Source organism: Glycine max, chromosome 3, assembly GCF_000004515.6.
Source record: "Glycine max cultivar Williams 82 chromosome 3, Glycine_max_v4.0, whole genome shotgun sequence".
Classification (NCBI taxonomy): Eukaryota; Viridiplantae; Streptophyta; class Magnoliopsida; order Fabales; family Fabaceae; genus Glycine; species Glycine max.
This window is the reverse complement of record NC_016090.4, coordinates 30754829-30781383: the sequence shown is the minus strand read 5'-3', so window position 1 is coordinate 30781383 and position 26555 is coordinate 30754829. Positions and strand designations below refer to the sequence as shown.

General features: G+C 32.1%; 1 protein-coding gene across 2 annotated transcripts; it reads right to left on the bottom strand.

Moving 5' to 3' along the window:
* Positions 1–817: 817 nt before the first annotated feature.
* On the bottom strand, positions 818–20373 carry LOC100799344 (NAD-dependent malic enzyme 1, mitochondrial). 2 transcript variants are annotated; one of them, XM_003520340.5, is made up of 19 exons: positions 19980–20373; positions 18444–18540; positions 15683–15801; positions 14459–14626; positions 12384–12512; positions 11806–11866; positions 10454–10557; positions 10260–10343; positions 9244–9350; positions 8588–8699; positions 6674–6787; positions 5207–5272; positions 4263–4335; positions 4077–4163; positions 3376–3430; positions 3230–3301; positions 2657–2719; positions 2451–2565; positions 818–1960 (listed from the first exon to the last, which is right to left on the bottom strand). In XM_003520340.5, the coding sequence occupies exons 1-19, from the start codon at positions 20145–20147 to the stop codon at positions 1886–1888; spliced, it is 1869 nt and encodes a 622-aa protein (XP_003520388.1). In that variant the 5' UTR covers positions 20148–20373; the 3' UTR covers positions 818–1885. The 2 variants fall into 2 exon arrangements, with proteins under 2 accessions (XP_003520388.1, XP_040870219.1); XM_041014285.1 differs by lacking the exon at positions 18444–18540 and having other exon boundaries at positions 19980–19998.
* Between the last annotated feature and the right edge of the window lie 6182 nt (positions 20374–26555).

Sequence of the window (26555 nt, the reverse complement as noted above, 5' to 3'; positions counted from 1 at the left end):
AACTAAAAAATATAAAATTATACAAAATAATAAAATTATGATTTATTTAAAAAGTAACAAGAAAAACACATAAGTATATCAAAAATAAAATTAAAAAAATTAAAAATTAGCATTTTAAAAATACTATATGGCAATTAATTCAATCTAATGAAGTTAAAATTGAATTATTTGAATATTATTCAAACTTAATTTATAAATTTTTGGTAAAAATAATTATTGAAGTTAAAGTTAAATTATTTTTTAATATTATTTGAATTTAAAGTTGACATTATTTGGATTAGTCAATGTCTTTGTCCTGTGAGGAACAAAAGAGTTAAGACAAAAAAATGATTGATAATTTCTTTTATATATACTAAAATTAAGTTTTTCTTAAAGCATATTTTGATGAAAAATATAATAGAAAAGACACATAGATGCAAGATTATGACACGTAATTAAATATAATACTCATATATTTAAATATCAATTAATGATATAAAGGTAATAGGCGTAATCGGACCTGTTTTTTACATATATCTTATTATTTAGGACCCTATTAAATTCATCTCTTTGGGCTTCTATTGAATCGAGAAATAGGTTTAATTAGTCTTTTTTTTTTATAGAGAATATCTATCTATATAGATATAGATAGATAATATATCCTTTGAATAATTCAAATCGAACCAATTGGGTGTCTAACTCGGGCCTATATGACATGACCAATCAATAAAAAGACTCTAACACTCTACCTTTGTCATATATTCCATACATCACACTAGATAGATATCATATTCATGGAATACGATTCGCTTTCAAGATGCCTTGGTGGTGAAATAGTAGACACGCGAGACTCAAAATCTCGTGCTAAAGAGCGTGGAGGTTCGAGTCCTCTTCAAGGCATAATATTGAGATCTCTTATTGAATTGGAATAAGTTCGGCAGCGAATCACGAAATCTTGGTGATCTTCTCTATCAAATGAATGGAAATCTGTTTTGAAATCGTCTGATTATTAGTTGTTACTAATCCACAATATAAAAAAAATTAGCATATTTGAGCAAATGTTGAAATAGATATATCTTATGTTAAAAATTTAACAGATTCACCATTAAAAACACTTGTAGATGTGAACTTGAAAGAGGTAATATTCCTATATTTATTGCGATTTTGAAAAAGTAATTTTGACTATTGTTCATTTTCAGGAAAGTAGTATATAGCATGACTTACTTTATTTCCTTAAAAAAAGCATGATTTACTTTATTTCTGTTCCCATGATAATCATGAGAATGTAAGAAGTTATTTTCTAACCTAATTATAATTTCCATTCCAATTCTTATCTTTTATTTAATTATTTTAAAAATATTACTAGAAAATTTAAAATCTAACTAAACATATTTTTAAATTTTCAAAGGAATAACATTCCTGATTATAATATATTTTAGAACTGTGATTCCTAAGAATACAGTAATATTCCTTTATCAGTAAAACAAAAAAGTAACATTCTTTGAAATAAAAGATTTTAAATACAAATCACTACGAATAAGTTACCAAACAGTCACTTAGGTGAATGGTCTCCTCTTTTTTGGATGTACATAACTCCTTTTTTGAATGAAATACAAAGTCTTTCCATAAAAAAAATGAAAAAACCTTCGCTATTAGCCTAAGTGATTCAGAAGTATAACACTACAGAAATAAAAAGTAAATTAAAAACTAATCTTGGCTTTTCATTTTTATTTAAAAGAAGCATCATGTACATAAAATACAAGTTTGCTAGACTTTTAGAAATATGCTATGAGATAATGTTTCAGAATTTAAATCATCTAATCCAGTAAACAGGATTCTGTGAACAACCTGATCGAACCAAACATGCATCGAGAGGGAAATTGTAGTTATCAACCCTGCAGGTTACTCATTCTTTCTTGTAAACTAATGTAGGGTACTCTGGACTCCACATGTTATTCTGCACATATTCCGCGATTTCATCCTGCAACTCCGATAAAGAAGCATCAATAACTTTGAAGTTTTGAATTTTGGTATACAAATGTAAAATAGGATAAAACTGAAGGATATTTGTGTGAAAACCGTGTATCAGAGTACACCGTGGATGTTCTATTATATAGTGGTTATTACAATAAATACTGATAATGAGAGGATATTCAGTTTCCTCTAAATCAGATATGTTCCTATAAATCAGATCCTAATAAATCTATACATTAAATATTTCTGATTATCAACAATAAATAATTTCATTTGATGTTAAATGAGAATGAACTACTCTATAATGATTAGGACATGCATACAAAACTTTCAGTTCAATTTACTCTATGGTAAGGGAACATGGATGCATTTGAAGAAAGTATAAAACAAATGGTGAGAAAGATGATATTCCAAAGGTGCATTTGAATGAACTACGCTTATAATGATTAGGACAGGCATGCAAAAATGTTTAATATTCTCAAGCAAACATAACTTGCCTCGCTTAGTTTCTGCAGCTCCCGAGCATCCATTCCATGATATCCTTCAGCTAGGTCCTCCTCCACTGCTTCTTTTATAACAGCTGTGGCTACCTGCTTTGTAATATCTCGAATTCTGCAAATATGTATTAGTTTTGAGAAAGAAGCTACTCCTTCAACACAATCTCTTATAGCCTACACACAGCAAAGAAAAGGCTCATTTATACCTGGATGTTGAAGGGAAAATAATTCCTTTGAGTACCTCCTCTTCACTCATGTATGTAGCCAGACTTCAGTTTCCAATGATCAGACAGACAAAAAAAAAATCAAAACCAAGGAAAGACAGCAGCATTTCGAGATGAATGACGCAGAAAATGTTATGAAGCCTAAATCATCATGTCTAACATAATGCTCAAGCTTCAAAAAGTAATTATTTAAATCTCAAATTTAATCTGGTCATGCCTCAAGACAAATTATGCATATGCATCATCTGCTTTATCTTTCTTTGTCACTCAAAGAAGGGGATATACCCTATTGGTATGGTGCTTCAAAATATAAGATTGCATGAGTGGGGCCAGGCATGTTAGAAATATAAAAACCATTCACGTAGATTCACCAGTTTTTGGATAGTTCTCGAAAGACACTTCAAGTAACTTCATATTTAACTATACCATCACAGTTTGAATACTAGTAGACAGACAAAATTTATTTGACACTTTCCAGCTTAAAGCCTATTTTGGCTTTTTAAGTAATTCATCATAGCAGTATTTTCAGAAATTAATAAATCTAGTGAAATATACCGCTCAGCTGCAGCCTGCAGCATGCCATCAGAGACGATCCTAGCGCCTGAAAGAAGAGTTCCGAGACCAATGCTGGAACAAAAAGATATATTTTAAAAAAAAATTAACTGTATACTATAAAATAAAGTATGAAACTGTCAACTAACCCTGGAAAGAGGTACATGTTGTTTCCCTGGTTGCAATGGCCAATATGACCATTTCCTACATAAATTACAGGAAATTGCAGTTGTAAGTTCCCCTTAATTGAGACAGAGAAAAAGGATAATAAAAAAAAAAAATTGTACCAAACTAGTACTTTACCAATGTAAAGAAGATTTATATACTTCACGCACATTGTAGAACAAAGATCTATTTTAACAAGTTTAAATAAAGTACAAGGCTTGATTTATACCCAAAGAAACAAACTATATTCAGAATCTGAAGGGTAAGGCATTCAGACAAATTCTTTCTTATTTGCAAGAGACCGGAATAAGTAGAGGCATAAGTGTTCTTTCCCCATTTTATACCTTAATGACCTATCATTAGGTACTTGAAGCAGTGGCACATGAAAATGAAAAAGATTCCATATAGAACAAACATTAACAAACAATTTGAGTCAGCATCAATATGGAATTTGGATTCCCAACTATTCAAATAAGAAAGTAAGGATACTGTTCTCTTAATAATAGTGGGGATTCTAGTCTTCATATATCCAATGAGTTTGTAGACAATCATCATGGTTCTTAAGTTTCCAGCAAGCAATAATCAATAGAGTTACATTATCACCTTTCAATTTCATGCCACCATCACTAGATTATAAACATTTAATATACAAATATTAGTCTGGAGGGGATTTGTAAACTTATACCAAGATCCACATTACTGAATGGACTTCCACTTGCAAAAATAATGTTGTCACCCAAAATGGAGAATGCTTCTTCAGCGGTGCATTCAGCTGCCAAAAATGAGGGAGGTAGCATACAAAATATTACAAATCCATGTTTTCCATTGCCACAGCACATACCAATTTAGAAAAAGGGGAAAAAATACATACCATTCTTTGTTGGATTTGACATAGCAAATATGGCTGGTCTGGTTGATGTTGAACCCTTGAGGGCCTCTAGTACCTGGAGGATAGGATGCCATCATCAGTATATTGAAGAAAGAAATTTACCAAAAAAAATTATGTCTATGAAAGCATAAAGTAAGATGCAAGTTTTCACTTGAATTTTCATTCAGTTTCTACAGAGAATGCATGTGGTTGTGTTGCTAATGCAGATAAAGTAAATGTATGTTTTTTTTCCTGGGGGAATGGGGTTCATAAATTTACAACCAAAAGATAATTTCTAGATTTTATAGAGGCTGAGAGACGATGTCCTAGTGGCTGCACTCTACAACATTTCACTCAGCTTTTTTTTATCAGCCTCCCCGTAAGTAGCCCTTTCCATGACACTGATAAATACTTTGATAGCTTGCAATTAAGGCAGGACCTCAATTAAAGCAACTTTCCAACATTTTTTTTTTTTGGTGAATTACTTTCCTACATTATGTTTTGTTTTATATTATTTTTTCAATGTTGTGTTCAGATAAATAATAAGCTTCCCTTCCTTGCTGTACTTTCCTTTTTTACATTACTTGACTCTTGTTATTAACTTGCATTTGCCTTAAAATTATGACTTCTAAAATTATTAATTAAGAACATACCTTTACTTATGGATATTTTTTATTTTTGAGCTTTTATGATAAAAAAAATACCCATAATTGCATGTAGAAGCCATATTAAAAATACCCATTTATAATAAAGGTATGTTCATTTACTTATGTAAAACTATATTCAAAATTAATAACAAATATACTTTTAATTAATAATATTTTCGAGCCATATTAAAAATTAAAAATTATGAATTGTGTATTTATAATAAAAAATACCCATAATTGAATAATCTTAATGAAATAAGTGTGTAATGAATAATCAAATTAAAGCATCAGTCTAGATACCTCTTTTGAGAATAATCCTCCAACAGCCGATAATCCTAGGAGAACGTCAGGCTTCACTTGCTTGACCTGTTACCAAAGTTTAGTAAGGATGTATGAAGCAAGCAGTTACTGATAGGTATCAACTATCAAGAAGAACAGTAACAGAAAGGAAGTAAAAGCAGAGAGGGATAAGTATAAACCAAATGAGAGCAAATGCTCCCCCAAGCTTGAGAAAGGCTCTCAGAGCTCCCAGTTCTATTTCCAAATTCAGCGTAGAACTTACAATTCCATACCCCTCCCATATGACAGAAACACTAGTCTTATTGTCTCTCCTCTAACTAACTTCCACTAACATACCACTACCCAAACCAGCCACACACGGTTATGCCATATTGGGCTTGGACCTACACGAATACATTTTAATAGGCTTGCTTCATTTGGTGACTGAACTCCTATCAGTTACTCATCTGAAAACTGGAAAAATTCAGAGCTAAAGTGGACTGTAACTTATTAAACAATAGGATTTCACTAATAGATTGGAGAGCTTAGTTATATCAATTTTTATTTATATCATACACAAATTCTATATTCCAAAATATTTTTAAATTTTTCCTCTTCATATTATTTTATTCATAAAAGAAAAACTTGACTGTTGTTATTAAAAGTTTTAACTTACATGTGTGTGCATGTTTGTGTAAGTATAACAAAGAGATGCCAGAGAAACTTATATTAGGAGTTATGAATTTAGAATTAAAAACCAAAGAAAAGAGAGAAATGGCTCAAGTTTACGAACAGAAAATATTATTGATGGATATAATGGCTCAAGAGATTAAATGAAAGTCTCTTGAATTACAGAACAGAAGGACTAATTAATAATACGAGACATAAATACAAGGAATAACATTACCCTAATTACCATAATTGCATATAGCTCATAATATCTCTTTATACATAACTACATATAGCTGTTATGCATAATAAGAGACATAATACAAGGAATAACTGTTACCCTGATAGTGGTTACCATAATTACATATAGCTCATAATATCTCTATTTACAATATTTCCCTATTTACATAATCTCTAAACAATATAAAATAAGAAAAAAAATATCAAAAAAGATATTTTAAGAAAATGTATACAAGTTTTTTCTACAAGAATTTCTCAGGCATATCATCTGTAGTTGATAAATATTAATATACATTTTTTAATAAAACTTTATCACAAAATGGATGTAAGTTAATAATTCCTAGTAAAATATTAATAAAGCATCTAACAAAGTTCTCAAATTCTTTATTTTTCAATCTTCAGGCATCTAAGGTGAGTCATGAATTGCGACAAGTTTATATTCAAATGCTAAGAACTTGTCCTTAGAGAATCGGAAACTGAAGTAATAACTAAATCAATTATTCTTTTTAGAATTTTGATTTATTCCATATCATGATTTTAATAATTCATATTAGCATCTAAAGCAATATTTTCACGAACCACTTCCACGAGGCTTGCTCCTTCCCTCAGTCCTTGGCGATCCATTTCTTTCAAATTTCTTGCAAAAGGAAGGGCATCTGGATCAATATTTTCACGTCCTTCTGTGATTAATCCCTGTATTCGCAAAAACAATAATAAAATTGAATATCGCATGGTGATCAAAATATTTGGAAATAATCATTAGTACAGCATAAAATTCAGCTTCATGCAATGAGTTTGCCAGTCACCAAAAATTACAAAAAGCAAGTATATTATAAATAAAAATAAAGCCATAACGATTCTAGCTTTAGTTATAATATTTGCTATGGATACATATGGGATAAAAAGACATTAAAAATCTATGACACGTGTATTGTGCAGAATATGCACACACAAATGTTTATTAAAACAATATAGATTCCTTTAAAAAATTAGTATAGTTCAACAAAATTAAATATTTTATCTGTTTAAGAGAGTTTGAATCCATTTCTTTTTTCATATTATGATATCATTGAAGGAAATTTAACATCTAATGGAGTTTCAAAATTTTTAAAGACACATTTCTAACACTTTCATAATTCATATCAATGTTTCGCACACTACTTCTGGACATCTTAGAATGTGGATTTGAGCCTAACTCAACCCCATAAGCTAGCTTGTGAGGTGAGAGTTGTCCCCCACTTATATATTCTATCTTTACCTTATTTCTAGCCAACGTAGGAGTTGGGTTTTTCCCAATACACCCCATCACACCCAAGACTTTTGAGTTTGGTGCGTAGATAATATGGTGGGTGGCCCATTTAATAGATCTAGGATAGGCTTTGATATCATCTTAGAATGTGGATTTGGGCCTAACTCGACCCCAAAAGCTAGCTCATGGGGTGAGGGTTGACATCCACGCATCAAGCCCAATAGTGCTAAGCATGAGGGGATGTGTTGAGAAAAACTTAAGTCCCATATCGGTTAGAGATAAGGCCACAATAGAATATATATGTGGGAGGAAACCCTCACTTTATGAGCTAACTTTTAGAGTTGAGTTAGGTCCAAATATATATTTCTAAGTGGTATCAGAGTCTATCCTAGATCCATTAAATGGGTCACTCACCATATTATTATCCACACACGAAGCCCAGAAGTGTTGAGCATGAGGGGGTGTGTTGAAAAAAATCCAAGTTCCAAATTGGCTTGGAGATAAGGCAAATAGAATATAAAAGTGGGGAGCAACCCTTGTCCTATGAGCTAGCTTTTAGGGATGAGTTGGGCCCAAAAGAACATTCTAAGATGGTATCAGAGTCTAATGCTAAGCGAGAGGGGGTATGTTGAAAAAAACTCAAGTCGCACACCGACTAGAGAAGGCCACAATAGAATATGTGTGTGTGTGTGAGGAGGGGGGGCTCTCCCTATGAACTAACTTTTGGGGTTGATGGTAACAAGTTAATGGAGGATGCTGTTTTTACACTATGGACATGGCTGAAGAACTTTGAGAAGGACTTTGCTCTCACTTACAGCTATTGGTCATCTAACATAGCATCAGGATTTGTCTTTTCAGGGGGGTAGAAACCATAGACAGTGGGTGTTGTAGGTCTTTGTAATACCTAGCTTTGGTTCCTTGTGAGACTGATCTCAGTCTGAGCTTGGAACCATGTTGCTGGCAAGTCAATCTAATTACATGTACTGTTTTGTACCTCTGGTACTCACAATATATATGAATATAATTTATCTTTGCTGATAAAAAAAAAACTTTTGAGGTTGAGTTAGGTCCAAATCTACATTCTAAGAGGACAAGGCTCTGAAACTCAACCCCCGGAAGTACATATACAAGTATGCAATTCAATATTAAATCATAGGTTATTCTTTTTGTCAGAAATAAAATTTAATTACAACAACAGAGTGAACTACATCTAATTAAGACATCAAGATCAAGCTATGCAATACCTGTGCATCAACAACCCAAAACTGACTCTTTGCGCTCTCAAAAGCTACTTCATTATTACCCAACATCCTTGCCATTGTTTTTCTCGCTGCATTAAGAACCCCAATTCCAGCACTGCAGCAGTACAAATATAACCAAAGAAACAACAAAACAATGCCTTGAATATGAATGTCCTTAGTGCTAATGGACTCAACATAGAATTTCAATTGAAACAATCATTCCAGTTCCACTCAAAGCATTATTTAAAGCCAAAGGTCTTCTAAATGAAACCAACATCACTTTTCAATTAAAGCAAGAATCACATAAGCAAATGTACAGACATCTACCATACAAGATTACATAACAAACAGAAAATAAACTCAATTTTTAAATTATTTTGATAAACGAATTTGATCTGTATTATTTTCCTAATTTCCTAGTTTTTTCTTGTTTCCTAGTCTCCTGATATTAGAGATTGCAAATCATGCTGAGGATTCCCTCAAGCAACTCAGCAATATTTCCTCCCTTTTCAAGTGACACAATAAATCATGAGATATTTTCTAGATATTCTAACATACCTTGCACATTTGAAAATGTATATAAATAATTCAGTGAGCAAAAAACATTTATGTTTAATCATAAATGTTCGGTCATCCTTTAAGAAAAGATAACTACTAACCTTCCAGCACCAGCAACAACAATCTTCTGCTTTGGGAAGTCAATCAATGGTCTTCCTTGCGCCCGTACAGCACCTAGAAGTCCAGCAATTGCAACTCCAGCTGTTCCCTGCGTGGAGAATTTTACACACATCAAGCAATGAAATAGCATAAGATCTATATACACATACATAGCTATTGATATACCTATAACAATTTAGATAATTTGCAGCATTAAGAAAGTGAAACTATGACCATAGTGCGTTACAATATATTGAAGGACCCTCCTCTTCGAAATTTTCAAATTATGGTATAATTCATCTACAATCAAATGGATCATAAAATTTGAAAGAAAAATGGTTGTAGAAAATAGAACCTTTAGTTCTCTGAAACCTTGGCTTTTAAGATCTAAAAAATATAGATTGGGATTGGAAGACAGAAAACATTAATAATAAAAGCGGAAGGTAAATATAGAAGAATTCTCTTTTCAAAGCATGAAAAATTTTACATGAGAGATGACAAGGAAAAAACCAACATTGCATGCGATGCTAGATAAGAAAGCTCTCTTGAAGGAATTAAATGAGATGCCATCATACAAAGGGTAGCAACAAAGAATTTCTGTTTGTCAAAACAAGGTGCGGCAAGCCTATCATTCAAGTGAAAAATTAACTGACTATTAGTCTATTACTAAAAACAGAAATGAGACAAATACCAGCCAAGCAGCAAGCATCAAATAAATTAAAGCCTATCGAAGAATATGATGACCTAAAAGCTTAAGATGTTAATGCTCTGAAACAGCTGAACAATGTTTTCTCTTTTCTTTTCTCTGGATAATATCATTAATGGTTCTCATAAATTTTAATATGGTAATAAAATACTTTTATAGTCTCAGTTATTAAATGAAAATGTGATTCAAAAGGACCATATATGAAATTCCCAAGTAAAATTAAGAATTAACTTAACAATATTTCCTGAGAACACTAATAGTTTCCTGCAAAAATAACTGACATTATATTATCCTATATAAAAGAAATTCTACCTGCACATCGTCATTGAACATTCTGTAGGTATTTCTATACCGCTGTAATAACTTAAATGCCCATTTGCTTTGGAAATCTTCAAACTGTGTTGGCACAAAAATTTAATAGCCTTATAATAAAAAATATGAGCTCTGCAGATAAAATGCAAATGAATTCAAGCTGCTACTTTTATTTTACCCCTTACTGTTAATACCTGCACAATCACATTTGGCCAGCGAGTAAAGACAGCCTCCATAAATTCATCAACTACAGCAAGATAATCATCCCCATCAAGACGATGCTGCTGCAATCCCAAATCTGATATAAGAAAAAACCAATCATATTTCATTGAGCCAACTCAGCTCAGCTCAGCTCATTTAGAAATTAAGATGAAAGCTGATTATATATTTAAGTGCAACAACAGGAGGCATATGCCATATCGTTCTTTTGGTCCACTGAGCTACACACAACAAGAGTTGTTAGAGATATTAAACCACTCATGGGCTTCAACCAAATAGTTTAAGCATTTGGGAATGTTGATCCTTGACCTGTTGTTAGAGCCTCTTTGACCATGTGGTTAGGAGCTCAATCCTTACCAGTTACCATTCCCATACTTCTAAATGAAAAATTTCAGCATAGCATAATGAGTCTATGCATTGTTGACATTACAAGCTCAAAAAGCTCTAGTGTGACGGAGCATGTTAGAGATATAAAACCATTCATAGGCTTTCTACCTAGTAGCTTAAACTTTTAGGAATGTTGGTCTTTGACAGGAGTAAAGCTTGAGTTGATGAAGAAATAGTGATGGTGATAGAACACCAATTGATAAACTAATAGTAAAATATATTAATATAATATGAAACACAGAAATCACACACAATACAGCAATACACTTGCTGTCCGAGAGACAAAAGTCCCCTACAAAGGGTATACTGTGTCTACAAATTGCTAATAACTGCACACTTCCTAATTACGCAGCCAATTGTCAGATATGTACTCCCAATACATAAATGTCAGAAGTTATTTTCTACACCCAACTGCCATCATGTAGTTTCAAATCAGAATTTCTTTCTAATATAGAATTGCTAATTAAAAAAATCTGTATTTTCTGCACATATAATTAATTACCTCCAATCCGTTAGATTTCAACTTAAAACCAATTAACACTAAGTGAAGTTGTCCAACAGATATATAAGCTGTACCCCAAGAACTGAGGCAAGCGATGTGGGATTTCCTAACACCTCCCCTCCACAAATGCCTGCCAATACAGGCGAGCCAACTAGAATAGGCAAGAACTAAAATGGGCTATAGGCTCTGATACCATGTTAGATTTCAACTTAAAACCAATTGACACTAAGTGAAGTTGTCCAACAGATATATAAGCTACACCCCAAGAATTGAGACAGGCAATGTAGGACTTCCTAACACAATCCATTAAAGGATCCCTTCCTAACTAACCAGGATTTCAGTTACCATCAGATAGACAATATTTTAAATGCAATGATGTCACTTCTATATAAGTCCAGTAGAATACTTTCACTGAATGAAATTAGAACTAACACTTACATAAGGGATCTTCGAGTAACTTCTCATTATTAGTACCAACATCAATCATCACCGGAAGTACCTATTGCAAGAAGAAAAAAAAGTTTCTCAGAATTGTGAAAGACATGTACTATGTAGAGCTAACAATAGAAAAATGATGTAATACATAGTAATAATAATACTCTCAAGGGGAATAGTAACGTAGTTATTAGAAGACATGCTAGCTACGCTAGAAAGAAACAGTTTCAAGACAGAATAAAATGTGAAAAAAGCTACCAAAAGCTATGACAAAATTATTGTTAAATCAAGCACAACATAATCATACTCCAATGGAAGAACCATTTCGTAGAATGAAGGAAAGTTTTCCATAATTGGTTCATAAAAGAAGCAAAATAATGGGTTCGTTAGGATAAGACAACCAAAAGACAATAAGCATTCAAAGAAAAGGTTATTGTGACCCAATAAGGCTGTTTAAGCATAATTAATCACAGCATTTATCAAATTGGGATATTTCCTTACCGACAACATAAAGATACCAATGTTATCAAAACCTGAACAGTTGGAAAGGAAAAATAATGAAACATTGAGCAACAGCGTACCCTTTGAGGATTTATCCCAGCAGCAGCAACATATAGATCAAGCTTCCCAATGGCAATGCCAATTCCTTGAACTCCAAGATCTCCAAGTCCCAAGATTCTGCTCCCATCAGTAACTACAATCATATCAACCTGAAAAGAATATCAAGGGAGATGTTCAATTTGATACTTCAACAATTTAGTATAAAAACTTCGTACCCCATTGCCCAGAGGCTCTTCGCTATGCGAAGGTATGGGGGAGGGATGTTGTACGCAGCCTTACCCTTGCATATGCAAAGAGGCTGTTTCCGGATTCGAACCCATGACCAACAAGTCACCAAGGCACAACAATTTAGTATATATCAAAATATTATACAGAGACAGGTCATAATTTGGAAACAAATCCAATAAAAAAAAAAAACTTCGTACCCCATTGCCCGGAGGCTCTTCGCTATGCGAAGGTATGGGGGAGGGATGTTGTACGCAGCCTTACCCTTGCATATGCAAAGAGGCTGTTTCCGGATTCGAACCCATGACCAACAAGTCACCAAGGCACAACTTTACCGCTGCACCAGGGCTCGCCCTCATTGGAAACAAATCCAATGAAGGATGAAAATTGGGTATCACATTTTCAAGCAAATTCACGTGCTAATGACAGAATTTTAATCATTCAATAATAATTCAAAAAAAAAAAATTGTTCCATGTATCCATTAATTTGTCAAAATATTGCAATCTTCCATCAAATGAAATAGGAACCAACAGTGATATCTTGCTATATGAATCAAGAATATAAGTGACAAGCCAAAAGCATAACACAATTTCTCCAATAATTCTCTCTTCCAATATATATAAGAAAGCAATACTGCCAAAACAAATGGCAATCCTAGCTACAAACTAATCCTTTGGATCATAATCAGAAACCTGCCATTTGGAAAGGGTTATTCAAGGAGTTGTGTGAATCTGAAAGGCAGTTATGCCTTTGTGACAGTAATGCTATGTATTGTGTTTGTTTAATACTTAAGTAGTGTGTAATAAGAGAAGCTATGCCTTTTGGAAGCTATTTATTTGTTTGATATAGGAGTAGTGTGTGAGACGGAAGTATGTGGGTTGTAGTTCTGATTCGGGACAGAGAATATTCTGTATTGGATTCATACGACTCTAGGACAGTAAGACAAATTGCTGTACATCTCTGTGAGTTAATAAAATTACTATCAATTTATCACTAGAATTAGATCAAAAACACTAGAGCAAATAAATAAACTTTGAAGTTTAGCAAATATGAAATAAGACATGGAACATCATTCGGTACATGAAGTTCATTTTTATATTATTCAAGTTGTAAGCAGATAAAGTTACATGCTTACATGTATGTAGAAGGTAAAAATACAAGAATGAAGCTTCATTCTAGAATTAACCAAACTACATTGAAATTAAAATAAATAGAGCAAGCCTAATTCCAGGCTAATTATCAAAGAACAAACAAGTTGAGCATTCAAAAAAATACATGGTTTTAAAATCCATTAATACATGTCTATTAAATGTATACATGAAACCTAAAATCAGTGGAACCTATAATTCCAGACCAATTGTCAGAAAAGAATTATATTCAGCAGGAAAAAAAGTACAGACATTTAAAATCCATTAATACAAACTGGTGAAGCAATGAAAATTAGGATAAACTGGTGAATGGCGGTAACTTGGGCTATTTGGAAAATCTGGGCTATTTGGAAAATCAGACACAGAGTTCTGTTTTTAAATGCAGAATTTGATGCTAACAGATTGTTTGATGAAGCTGTTTTCTGGACTTGGACTTGGCTTAGACATTTTGAGAAACATTTCTCAACTCATCTCAACCAATGGGCAAGCAATATTAGTCAGGGTTTTCTCATGTAATGGGTGTTACAATTAGAACAAAAGACATGTTCTTCTAATATCTAGAATACCTTAGTTTCGGTGTCTAGATATCAGGATGTATATCCCTATGTACTAGTACCTCTGGTACTTTTGATCATTTATATATATAATATATTTAGTTTTGCTGATCAAAAAGAAAAAAGTACTAGCAAAAATTTATACAGAAATATGGATAGTTAACAACCTGCTCAGCTGGCCAGTTATACACCATAGACATCATTTCTCCACGATCCTCAGCACTGAAGTACATTCCTCTTGGTCTTCTAAACAGTCCACTATAGTTCTGACATACAAGACCCACTGTTGGAGTATACACTATTGGTGCATATTCCTCTATTTTGGCAATCAAAACCTGAAAATATAAGACATGTCATTCAAAATAACATCATTCTTTTGGGGGGACGGGGTGGGGGGGAAACGGGATTTGGAAGATGCACAAGAACATCTTCAATTATTTACAATATGCATATGCACTAAACAAGGTAAGTTTAGTTTTCTAATGCATAACTTGAAGAAAATATGCAATAAATAAACACACACAAGAAAAAGAAAGTACGATCCAATATAAAACTCTTACTCATCATAAGTTATGTGAATTCCAACCAAAAATAATAGTTTTGACACAAATGTCAGCCCTAAAAGCCATAAAATTTCAATTATTATATATATATATATATATATATATATAGAGAGAGAGAGAGAGAGAATTTGATAATTGGTATTTCATCTGTACAATAATATTCTGTTCCAGGTCATGACTTAAGTCTGGCCAGCCATCCCTGGTCGACAACCCGGTCACCTACCCACCTTGTCACTGGCATCCTAGCTCAGATCACGAACATGGCTGACATTTATCTACACTTCACAGCCTCTAATCACTTGAGTGCATTTCTGGCATAGGCATGACTGCATGAACATATTGACACGCAACATAGCACAAGCCACTCACCGATGATTCTCGATACAGCTCTCCTGACAACAGACAAATGACTAGTATAGGAGAACCACCAAACATGTCACCTCCTAAACTCCTAAATACACACTAGCACACCACTTCTCTACATATGTACCACTTCTCTATGTATGTTCTTTCCATATGCTTACACCCTTTGTTGGTTCCTAATCTGGGAACTTCAACACTGGACAGCAAACGACCAAACCATCTCCATCCGATGTTGGACTAGTTCATGTGAGCACTAGAAAAGAACATATTTTAAATGCAAATATTGGAGACACTGGCAGATATTGGCACCTAAATCTCTGCAAGTTTACATTCTGTAAGTTATAGAGGGCCACTTTGTTAGAGACACTGACAGAGATTGGCAACTAATTGTCAACAAAAGTTTATTTCCGGAAGAATTGTTGGTTATCAAAGAAGTGCAATAGAAAACTATGGATATACATATACCTTATAGTACATAGTCTCATTTCTGTCATGCAAGCGGTTAAGTATCCGCCACTTGGCCAATGCATTAGGATCAGAAGGTCCATCTCTAGCTTGAACTTCAAGCCTCTTCAGATCAACCACTGCCAGCACAAGGATTTTAGCAATAAATTAATTATAGACTACTAACAAAAAGGTAAATATATATATACAACTGCATAAGAAGAAAAAAATCAGAATCCTTATTTTTCATCACCAAAGCATCAACTGGAGATATTTCTTTTTTTATTCTTATCAACTACAGACTAAGCATGTGCAACCTGCCATTTATTCTTCAGCTAGATGCTAACAAATTTCAGTGTAAGTGGGAAAATTTATGCAACAGATTCAGCAGCAGCCTCTAGAGCACTTATTGCAGAAACTCTAAGCAGCACTACCATAATAAAAATTTAAAATGAAAATAGTAAAACCAAAAAAAGTACAAAAACAAAGCAATTGATGGAGGTTCCCTTGCATTGTTTCACATGGTCCAAAGCAGTACTATAGCATCGTCTCGTTCTCAACCATTTCATATATTAAAATTTTAAAATAAAACAAAAAGCAAATCAGAGTGTTACTATTACACACAAAAAGACAGATAATTTTTAAAAACCATTTTCTTTAGGACAGCAACGTGGGAAAATGTTAGAGCAATCAAGGTGATGTTGAGGAGCTTTGAGCTGGTGTCCGGGCTGAAGATAAATTTTGCCAAAAGCAGATTTGGCGCGGTCGGGGCAACTAAACAATGGATACTCAATGCTGCTACATACTTAAACTGCAGAGTGTTGTCAGTACCCTTCTCTTATTTGGGTATCCTCATTGGGACAAACCCACGGCATAGTGAGACATGGGATTCAATAGTCAAAAAATGTGAGAGAAAACTATCAAAGTGGAAACAAAAATATCTTTCTTTGGGGGGACGGGTGACTCTGATAAAGTCAGTCCTAAACTCGATATCTATCTTCTTTTTCTCCTTTTTCAGGGTGCCGAAGAAAGTGATGGACAAGCTGGTGGGGCTACAGAGGCAGTTTCTGTGGGGCGGAAACTTAGACCAAAAGAAGATTGCCTGGGTGAATTGGGGTACAGTTTGTCTGCCAAAGAAGAAAGGGGGCTTGGGTATAAGGGATTTGGGGAAGTTTAACTTGGCTTTACTCGGGAAATGGCACTGGAATTTGTTCAATCATCATGGGGAACTGTGGGCACAAGTTCTGGAATCAAAGTATGGGGGGTGAAGGAATTTGGATGTGACAAGAAGGTCCATCAGAGAATCTCTTTGGTAGCGAGATCTTAGCTCTGCTTGTAATCTATCCGAGGAGGGGAGCTGACTTAAAAAAAAACTTCGTACCCCATTGCCCGGAGGCTCTTCGCTATGCGAAGGTATGAGGGAGGGATATTGTACGCAGCCTTACCCTTACATATGCAAAGAGGCTGTTTCCGGATTCGAACCCATGACCAACAAGTCACCAAGGCACAACTTTACCGCTGCACCAGGATGTGGATCAAAGGTCTTGTTCTGGGAAGATGGATGGATGGAGGATGGGTCTCGCTTAAGGAGAAGTATCCAAGACTGTATCAGATTTCTCAACAACAAAATCAACACATCCAACAAATGGGGACAATAGCATATACAATTTGGGAATGGAAGCTTCAGTGGAGGAGGTTCTTGGAGGTTGAAATAGACACAGCTGCAAAATTTATGGAAGACTTACAGCATTTGACGGTAAATGTGTAGCAACAGGACATGTGGAGTTGGGAGGGAGATTCGAGCGATAAGTATACAGTGGGGAGTGCTTACGAATTACTCAATAGGAATAGGATGAAATGTTTAAAGCACTATGGGAGATAAAAGTCTTGAGTAAAGCAACAATTTTTGCTTGGAGATTGATCAGGGAAAGACTGTCTACAAAAAATAACTTAAGAAGGAGGAATGTGGAAACTAATGACATCACCTGCCTATTTTGCAGAAGTCATGATGAGGATGAGGCTCACTTATTCTTCACTTGTGCTAACATCTTGCCGCTATGGTGGGAATCGCGATCATGGGTAAATGTAGTGGGCGCTTTCTCAGAAAATCCAAAACAACACTTTCTTCAACACTACTACTACAATATCAGTGGACTTAGACCTCATAGGTGGTAGACCTGGTGGATTGCTTTGAGATGGTGTATTTGAAAGCATAGGAATAGGATGGTCTTCCAAAATGAAAGTTTCAACAGTCATAAAGTGATGGAGGACACTCTATTTTATTGTTGGACCTGGCTTAAAAATCTGGAGAAAGGATTTGATATCCCATTTCACTCATGGTCCAGTAACATTAGGGATAGTTTTTTTGTGTTGATGGGGGATAGTTTATATAATACAAGTTAGGTTGGATGGGTACCTAGCGGTTAGCCAAATCTTTGATGTCCTGATTGAAGTTGGTTAGCATGTATTAGGTCACCACAATACTGCACCTTGCAAATGCTAGGATGTATATACAACTGTACTACTTGTACTATTTTTAATATTCTAATATATATATATACATATATATATATATATATATATATATATATACTTTTGCTGATCAAAAAAAAAAAAATGAATGACCTGACCTAATTTCCATTTAAAGGCAAAATGGATGATGAATCTTAATCATTAACACCACCAACACCATTATACAAAAATAAAATTACTACCAAGCCCAACAACACTGATTTGATATGTTCAACATTGGCCTGAGACCAGGGAAAATATTAAAACATACTGAATCGTTCAATCTGTAGGTCAGGAGACATAACATTTGGAGGAAGCAGTCCTCGTAGATCAAGACGATCTCGTTCTGTCATGGAAAAAGCTGTCCCCTAATTTTAAAACATCAAAGTTAATATAATACTAAAATCATACTGAAAGTTTATAGGAAATTAAAAAATATCCACCAATGGAAGAATAGGTTATGCAAAAACTGAATAGCAAAAGCATACATTTATCTTCAATCTGGAACTTAAAGATGGACTAGGCAGAAATATCAGAATGAAGGAAATTTGCCAGAAATTTTACATGAGCTTTCTAGCATCATGTAAAATAAGCAGAAGACAAGGATAATTTATCTACGGATTGTAGCCTCTAAAGAATAATTTGGATCCAATTATAAGCAATGGATTGGACCCAATTTCAATAGCAATTGCAGCTGCACAGACCACATTCATCCACAATTCCTGCAAATTTATCATTTGCAACTCAACTGCAGCTGCAACTGCAACTACGGTTTATACTTGTTTCCATTAAATAACCAACTCATTTATCAGAGACCATATCAAAGAGAAAACCCACCTAAAAAGACCCATGACCAAGAACGAACATGACGCTTCAAACTATGTTCTGATGCCACACAAAAACTTCATTTTCATATTAATAAAATTATGAATCACTAAAGCCTCAGACTATCATGACTAAGGCCATGTTTGGCTATGCTTATTTTTCACCTTATTTGGACTTCTCAATAATAATAAACCTTGCAAAACATTTTATGCTAGTTTGGATGAACTCTTAAACAGTATCTGAAACTCATGTATGCTGTTTTAAGCTTATTTTCATGATCCATCATCTATGAATCTATTTAAATAAACTTCTTCAAAAGCACTTACAGGAATAGAAAATAAGAAAGTAAAATGAATAAAGCTTCTCACGTAAACTAAAATCAACTTACGTGTTTAAGCTTTTAGTGAAGTTAAACGAGAGAAATAAGAACTTAAATAAAGGTTAAGTGCATAAGTTGATTTTAACTTGTGGGAGAAGCCCAATTCATTCTAACTTCTCATTATCTTCTTTTCCTGTAGGTGTTTAGGGAGAGGTTTATCTAACTAGAGCCAAATTGAAGCTTATGAAAACATATAGACTTTCAAATTACCACTTAAGTTATTAGGCCAAACAATGCCTAAATAAAATAGCATAATTAGTCATCACCTCTTAAATTCGAAAGAGAGTTTAATAGCTATACACTATCATCTAATCACAAATCATTGTTGTTGTTTTTTTTTTTACTTTTAAGATGGTTAAAATAAAAGCAACAAATTTATCATAGATGGTAGTTTAAGATTGGATTTTACACCATCAGTGCATAGTCTTTTTTACTCGTTAGAAAAAGAAAACAAAATAAAAAATAAACAGATGAGTTGTGTATCTGGGCATACTTATTTTCTATTCAAAATGGCTTATATGATCGAAATCATAAAAAATCCTATCAAATTTTCAAAAAAAAAAAAAATTAAAGTGATCGAAAAAGAAGAAAAGAAGGAAATACTTTATTGAACCAAGGATCGTGGAGAATGTCAAGGCTGCGTTTGTGGACGATGGAGGGGCGGTGGCCTTCGGTGGTGGTGAAGGGCCGCGACAGCAGCAAGTGCGCGGCGGTCACGTGGCGCTTCAGCAGCGACGACGAGTTCCTCACGTGCTTCAACAGCATCGCCATTTTCTTCTGTTTTTTGTTTTCTGTGAAAATGAGATCTAATCTAAGCGTTCTGAGTTTGGTGCGTGGTTCGCAGTTATTAGTGTTGAATTAGCGTTGCGAAGACCAATGAGGCTTGTGTTGTTTTCCTATTGAATGGGTGTGGGGACGTGGTAGCGTTTCACTTCATATCGTTGCGGTCAAGGCAGGAAATAAGAGTAGTAGCAGTAGTATTTCTTCGGAATGTGGTCTGGGAATGTGAATTATTTCTTATATGTTTGTGTTTTTTAATTTTAATATTTTTTTATGATTAAAAAGATAACAAATCCAACAGTTAAAACGCCTCTCCAACTGTGGGGGACACTGGAAGTCGTCTGTTTACTAGTCCATTAATAAAAAACTTTACTAGTTTTACTGTTTTAGTTTTAGTCCCTAATATTTTTGTTTGTCGGTGTTTTTGTAAAAATAAAATAAAAATAAAAAATCCGTCTAATATAACAACAGTACGTGGATAAATAAAGTGTGTATGTTTATTTTAAAAAAAAAATGGTATTCGATATGATTCATCCGATCATAAAAATAAACATAGACTTTTAGCTAACAATGTGGCAAATAACATTAATAACAATATTAAAAAGATTAAATTAAATATTATTTCTATTAATATTTAAAAATATTATCTTTGTTTTTATATATAAAAAACTAATACTTAATTCATTCATATCAATAAAATTAGTTTTAAATAGAAATAAAATTAGTTAAATTTAAATAATTTAAATAAAATTGGTTAAATTAATTCATTTTAATTAATATTGTCATAAATGTATGTTTCATTCAAAAAGAAAATTAAGAATTAATTGATCTCATAATTCAAAGAAGAATTTTTTTCAATCAATGAATGAGTTATATAGTTATATTGTTAATAACTTAATAAATACATGTACTATCATTTAAAAAAATGTGATATTTTATTAATAGACTTTATAATAAATTAATTAAAAGTATTAAAGGTAATTAAAAATCAATACATTTGTAAATATATTTCTTGAAATTAGGAATAACAAATATTATCATTTATTTCTTATATATAAGAACAAATATAATAATATACAATTTTTAATATTTTAAAATAAATATTAATTATATATTTTAAGAAATGTTTAACATATATTTCAAAATTGATTTTTTTATGAACTTTAACTCAAGAGTTTTGAAGAAGAAAAAAACTTTATCCATTGGTACCAAGACTCAATCAACTTTGTACTTAGCCTGGACGTATAGGGTTTGAGTCTTGGGAAAAGCAAAAACTTCCTTTCCAGGGAGAAAACTGAGTGCAACGCGCGGAAAAGTCTCTAAAGCACAAGACTGGGGGAACAGGGACGAACCGATGTGTATGGGAAGGGGTCTTGGCCCCCCTTGTTGTATTGCAATTGAGGGATATTGATTTTTGTTATCATCTCTTTTATATCAATTAGCATTATTTATTTGTTTTCCAAGCTTAATCAAATCATAAAAAGATTTATCCTATCTGAATATTATGCTTTATTAATTTCTAATCATTATATAATCAGTTTTTACTTTTGACTTTTCTAAATTTAATATCAATAATATACTTTTTTTAAAATAAATTTTATTAGAATTTATATTTAATCAAATTTAAATTATTGTATAGTCAACTTTTTTTAACATAATTGATTGTCGACTTCTTGGCGATTCACACATTACGGTACTTCACACCGTGACACTTCACTCAACATCCTTATTAGTTAGAATCCTCTATCAATTACAACCTTCCATAAGTAATCCTTTTCGAGACCTCTTCAATCAATTTTACCCATTTCTAGATTAATGATTGAACCCACAAACCACACAAGACTTTTCAGCGAGTTTTATCCTCACTTACACGCATTCTAGGAAACTTCTGAGAATGTCATTCATCTCATAACTACTCCAAGACAAACACACTTAAATGTGAAGTTCTTATGTGATAAGCTACCGAAAAATAGATACATCTTGTTAGTATAAATAGTACCAATTAATTCATTTAAGGCATCCTCAATTGCACAGTCTCAAACCAGCATATTCTTTGGATTTCTCTCATTTTTGTGTGATTAGATCGAAGTGTTACATGTTCATCTACTTATGTCTGGTTCGTCCTCAAACCACACCGTACTGGAATAGAGGTGTGCTCTGATACCATTTGTAACATCCCTAATTTTTATTTCTCGGCAACTCACACACTACAATAATTCACACGATGACATTTCACTCAACATCATTGTTGGTTAGAATCCTCCACTGGTCAGAACCCTCCGTAGGTAAACATTTTTTGGACCTCTACAATCAATTATGTATGCTTCTAGGATCAATGACTTTGACCCCACAAATCAACACAAGGCTTTTCAGCGAGCTTTGTCCTTATTCACACACTTTCTAAAAAACTTCCTAGAATGTCACTCATCCCATTAATACTTTAAGCCAAACACGCTCAACTGTGGAATTCTTATGTGATAAGTTACCGAAAAATAGATGTATTTTGTTGGTATAAGTAATACCAAATAATTCTTGTAAATTATTCTCAACTACACAGTTTCTTACCTGCACAACCTCTAGATCTCTCTCATTCTGGTGTGATTCAAACGGGATATTACATTTTTAATCCTTGAACTTTTTATAAATTATAAAATTAACAATAATCTTATTTTTGAGTAAATTATATTAATATTTATTGAGATATTTTATTTTAAATGGATTTTTTTAAGTCTTGTACATCAAACTCTATTAATTAAGATAGAAATACACAATGTAATATTTTTTAAAACATTTAAAGGAATTGATATTGATATACTTCATTTGGTCTCAAATATAAGAAAAAAAACATATACACTAATTAATAAAATTAGTCAATTATATTTAATTGCATCAATTTCAATTCAAAAGTAATGGTTTCCTAACTTGTTTTTCATTGGAATTTCATATCAAAGATAAGAAAGAATTATTGAAACTAACACTTTAATTAAATGAAAGATATTTTAAAGATAATGATATTAAATAAGATAAAATTAATTAAAATTTCTTATATTTAATAAAAAAATATTTTTTCTTATATTGGACACGAAAAAAATAATGTATGAGACATTAATGTAATATTTTTAAATAATTAAGGGTGTAAATATAAGGATAAAAAAAATTATACTGATACATGTGTGTGGTGGCAAATTTACACAAGGGGGATGCTTTTGAAAACTATTTACGGAAGAGGGTTTCTTTTAAAACAAATCACGGGGGGGGGGGGGTCACTTCTGGACGTGGGTGCCGCCATTGACACTGGCGGGAAGCTTGAACCGCCAGTGGCAATGGCGGGATAGGGGCTGACTAGGAGAGAGGGGGAGGGGTGCCACCATTGCTGTTGGCGGGATGGGATGAGAAGGCTAGTCCCGCCATTGGAGCTGGCAAGACAAGGGTGACTAGGAGAGAGACGAGGGTGTGCCGCCACTGGCTTCTGCGGGACACGTTCAGGCTAGTCCCGCCATTGGAGCTGGCGGGATAGGCTCTGCACCTAGGGTTCACGCTTTAACGTTTGCACCTCCTGCACCTAGGGTTCACGCTTTAACGTCTACACGTTCCAGGCTTAAAGGCTTGCAGTGTTTAGTTTTCAGTTCTGAAAAGCCTAGTATATAGCATGTGAACGTTAAAAAATTTTGAACGTTGGGGTTTAAGTTTTCAGCTATAAAAAAAATGTTGAACTCATTTTTTACGCTTACATTTCTCCTTAGCTTACTTACTGAGTTTGCTTTCTCTTTCTTTCTTTGCTTTCTCTTTCTTTCTTCTTGAGTGTGAGAGACTATTGTGCTTGTGTTGTGCTTGTTGTGCTGCTCATGGTTCAAATTTCTTTGAAATTTAGTGCTTGTTGTTGTTGCTGTTGTGCTTTCATCCTTCAAGTGCCCTTACCCTTATCTTGGACATAAATTCCTGGTAAGTATTTTCAAAGTAAATATGTTAATATATATTATAAGTTTAAGTTAGTTAGTATTAGTATTAACAAATATTCTAAGTTAGTTAGTATGTAAATAGTAGGTTAGTTATTATTAACTAAAGTTCTAAGTTTAAATTAGTTCGTATGAGTAGCTATTGTGTTATTATTTTTTAAGTATTAATAGATATTCCAATGTTAGGTTAGTTAGTATGAAAATATTATTTGGTTAGTTAGAATTAAAATTTTATTTAGTTATTGTATATATTGTTAGATATTATTTGGTTATTGTATATAATATTTTAGTATTAGTAGTAATTACAGCATAGAATATTATTATTAATTTTTTTTATCAAAGAATGAGAATTTTATTATGAATTCTAGAAATATCTGTAAAATAAAATATATTCTAACTCAAGAAATATAAAGTTTTCTAAAATAATTATTCTTTCTTATCAACTTGTTTCAATTATTTTTCTAAATTTATTTTATTTGTATACTACATATGTTGTATAGAATCTAAATTAATTGTATTCTTAATTATTCGTAGAATTAAAATATATGATGTACTTTTGTAGGGGGGTTGACAAACTAATTATTCTTATGAGTTTTAAATAAGAAATTATTTTATAACTTAATCTCTCGTCAAAAAAATTGTATGAGTAAGTATAATTGAAAAGAATATTATATATTTGTTTAGTTAGTATAAAAATATTACGTGTATATATATTTAGTTGTTGTATATATTCTTAAATTTTATATATGTGATATTAGTTTTGTAGTATTAGGTATATATTTAGACGGATGATAGTTTAGCCTAATAAATATATATACATGCATGATACTTTAGGATGACATACCTAATATTAGATTTTTTAGTATTAGGCACAAGTTAATATTAGCTTTAGGTATATATTTATAAATTTTAGACACACGTAAATTATTAGTTTTTGTAATATTAAATATTTGACACTTAAATAAATAATTGTAATATTAGACACTTGACACACGTAAATTTATCTTTTTAGTATTATAATTTTGTATTTTAAATAAATGAGTTGATAATTTAATATTATTTGAGTTAATTATTTTTTAGTTAGGATGGTATATATATTATTTGTTAGTTTTAATTTGTACGTTAATATTATTTGTTTTATAAAATTTGCGTGATTATACATTGTACATTATTATTATTTTTGTATATATATTGTTGAAATGATTTTTTGCATTTCAATATTTGTTTGTATTATAAATAATTTCTTAGTCGATATTTTATTCAATTATTTATTTGTTAATTGTAGAAAAAAAATTACTAATAAATTAAAGTTTTGTTCACATGTATTTTAATTTATGTATAAAATATATTAAAAATTGGCCAGTTTGATTTTTTACAAATTTATTGTTGTATATTTAAAGTTTACTAATAAATTAAAGTTTTCTTCACATGTATTATATTTTATTTTGCAGTAGCAATGACATCTTCATCATCATATGAGAAAATTAGTAGGAAAGTATACTGTCTATATATAGGAGTGGAGGAGACAAACAAATAAGGCGTAATTTTTCCTCATCTCCACTTAATAGTCTCAATGATTAATTAAGTAAATTACATGCACGTATATGTAAGACAAAAAATACTCAGTGAACAACTAATTTGAAACTTAGTGAGACAAGGAGATAAAAGAAATATATACAATTCAAGTATAATAACTAATATGATATATGTGATAAAAACAAAGAGATGCAAAATTAGTGAGTGTTAAAGAATTAATTCAACTATATTTTTTAATTTTCTGCACTAGTGATTGCTTGGAGAGATAAAATATTCACCTATTATTTTTCGAAAACTGGACAAGTATTAGACCTGATCTAGTATAAAATAATCTAAAAATCCAAGTAAACTTCTTTTAAGATTATTAAAAATCAATAAATTACTAATAAATATAGTAACGAAAAATTGTTATTCCCATGTTAGTAAATTTAAATGACGGGACTTTTAAAATTGGTAATTAATATTTTTCTTATTGTTTTTATAATTATAATCACAATTTCTTTTTGTTAACTTATACTAAATTTTATTACAAGTAAAATAAAACTTCCTACTCAGAACAAACCACAAAATACTTAAGAAATAGCATGTAATTATTTTTTGTCTTAAATTAAATTATATGTCAAATAATACTTCAGATGCAAAAACCATTAACAAAAAGGCTTACAAATAATTACTACTAATATTTTTTAAATTTAAAATGTAATTTAAAAAATTAATACACTTAAATTTGAGCTTCAAATTTCATTCTAACCATAATATTTGTTACTTCAAAATAAAAAATTTGTACATCATAAATAAACAAAATTAAAGAAAACTTTAATTAAATAAATATAAAACATCCTTACTATAGAATCAAACTTCAAAACTCTCTCTTCCTCTTTCACAATACTCTCTTCAGTCTCAAATT

Coding starts and splice junctions, on each gene's coding strand:
- LOC100799344 (XM_003520340.5), bottom strand. CDS start 20,147: ATGGCGATGCTGTTGAAGCACGTGAGGAACTCGTCGTCGCTGCTGAAG. Junction 18,541..19,979: donor ACGATCCTTGGTTCAATAAA/GTATTTCCTTCT, acceptor TTTTAAAATTAG/GGGACAGCTTTTTCCATGAC. Junction 1,961..2,450: donor AGCTGCAGAAACTAAGCGAG/GCAAGTTATGTT, acceptor TCGGAGTTGCAG/GATGAAATCGCGGAATATGT.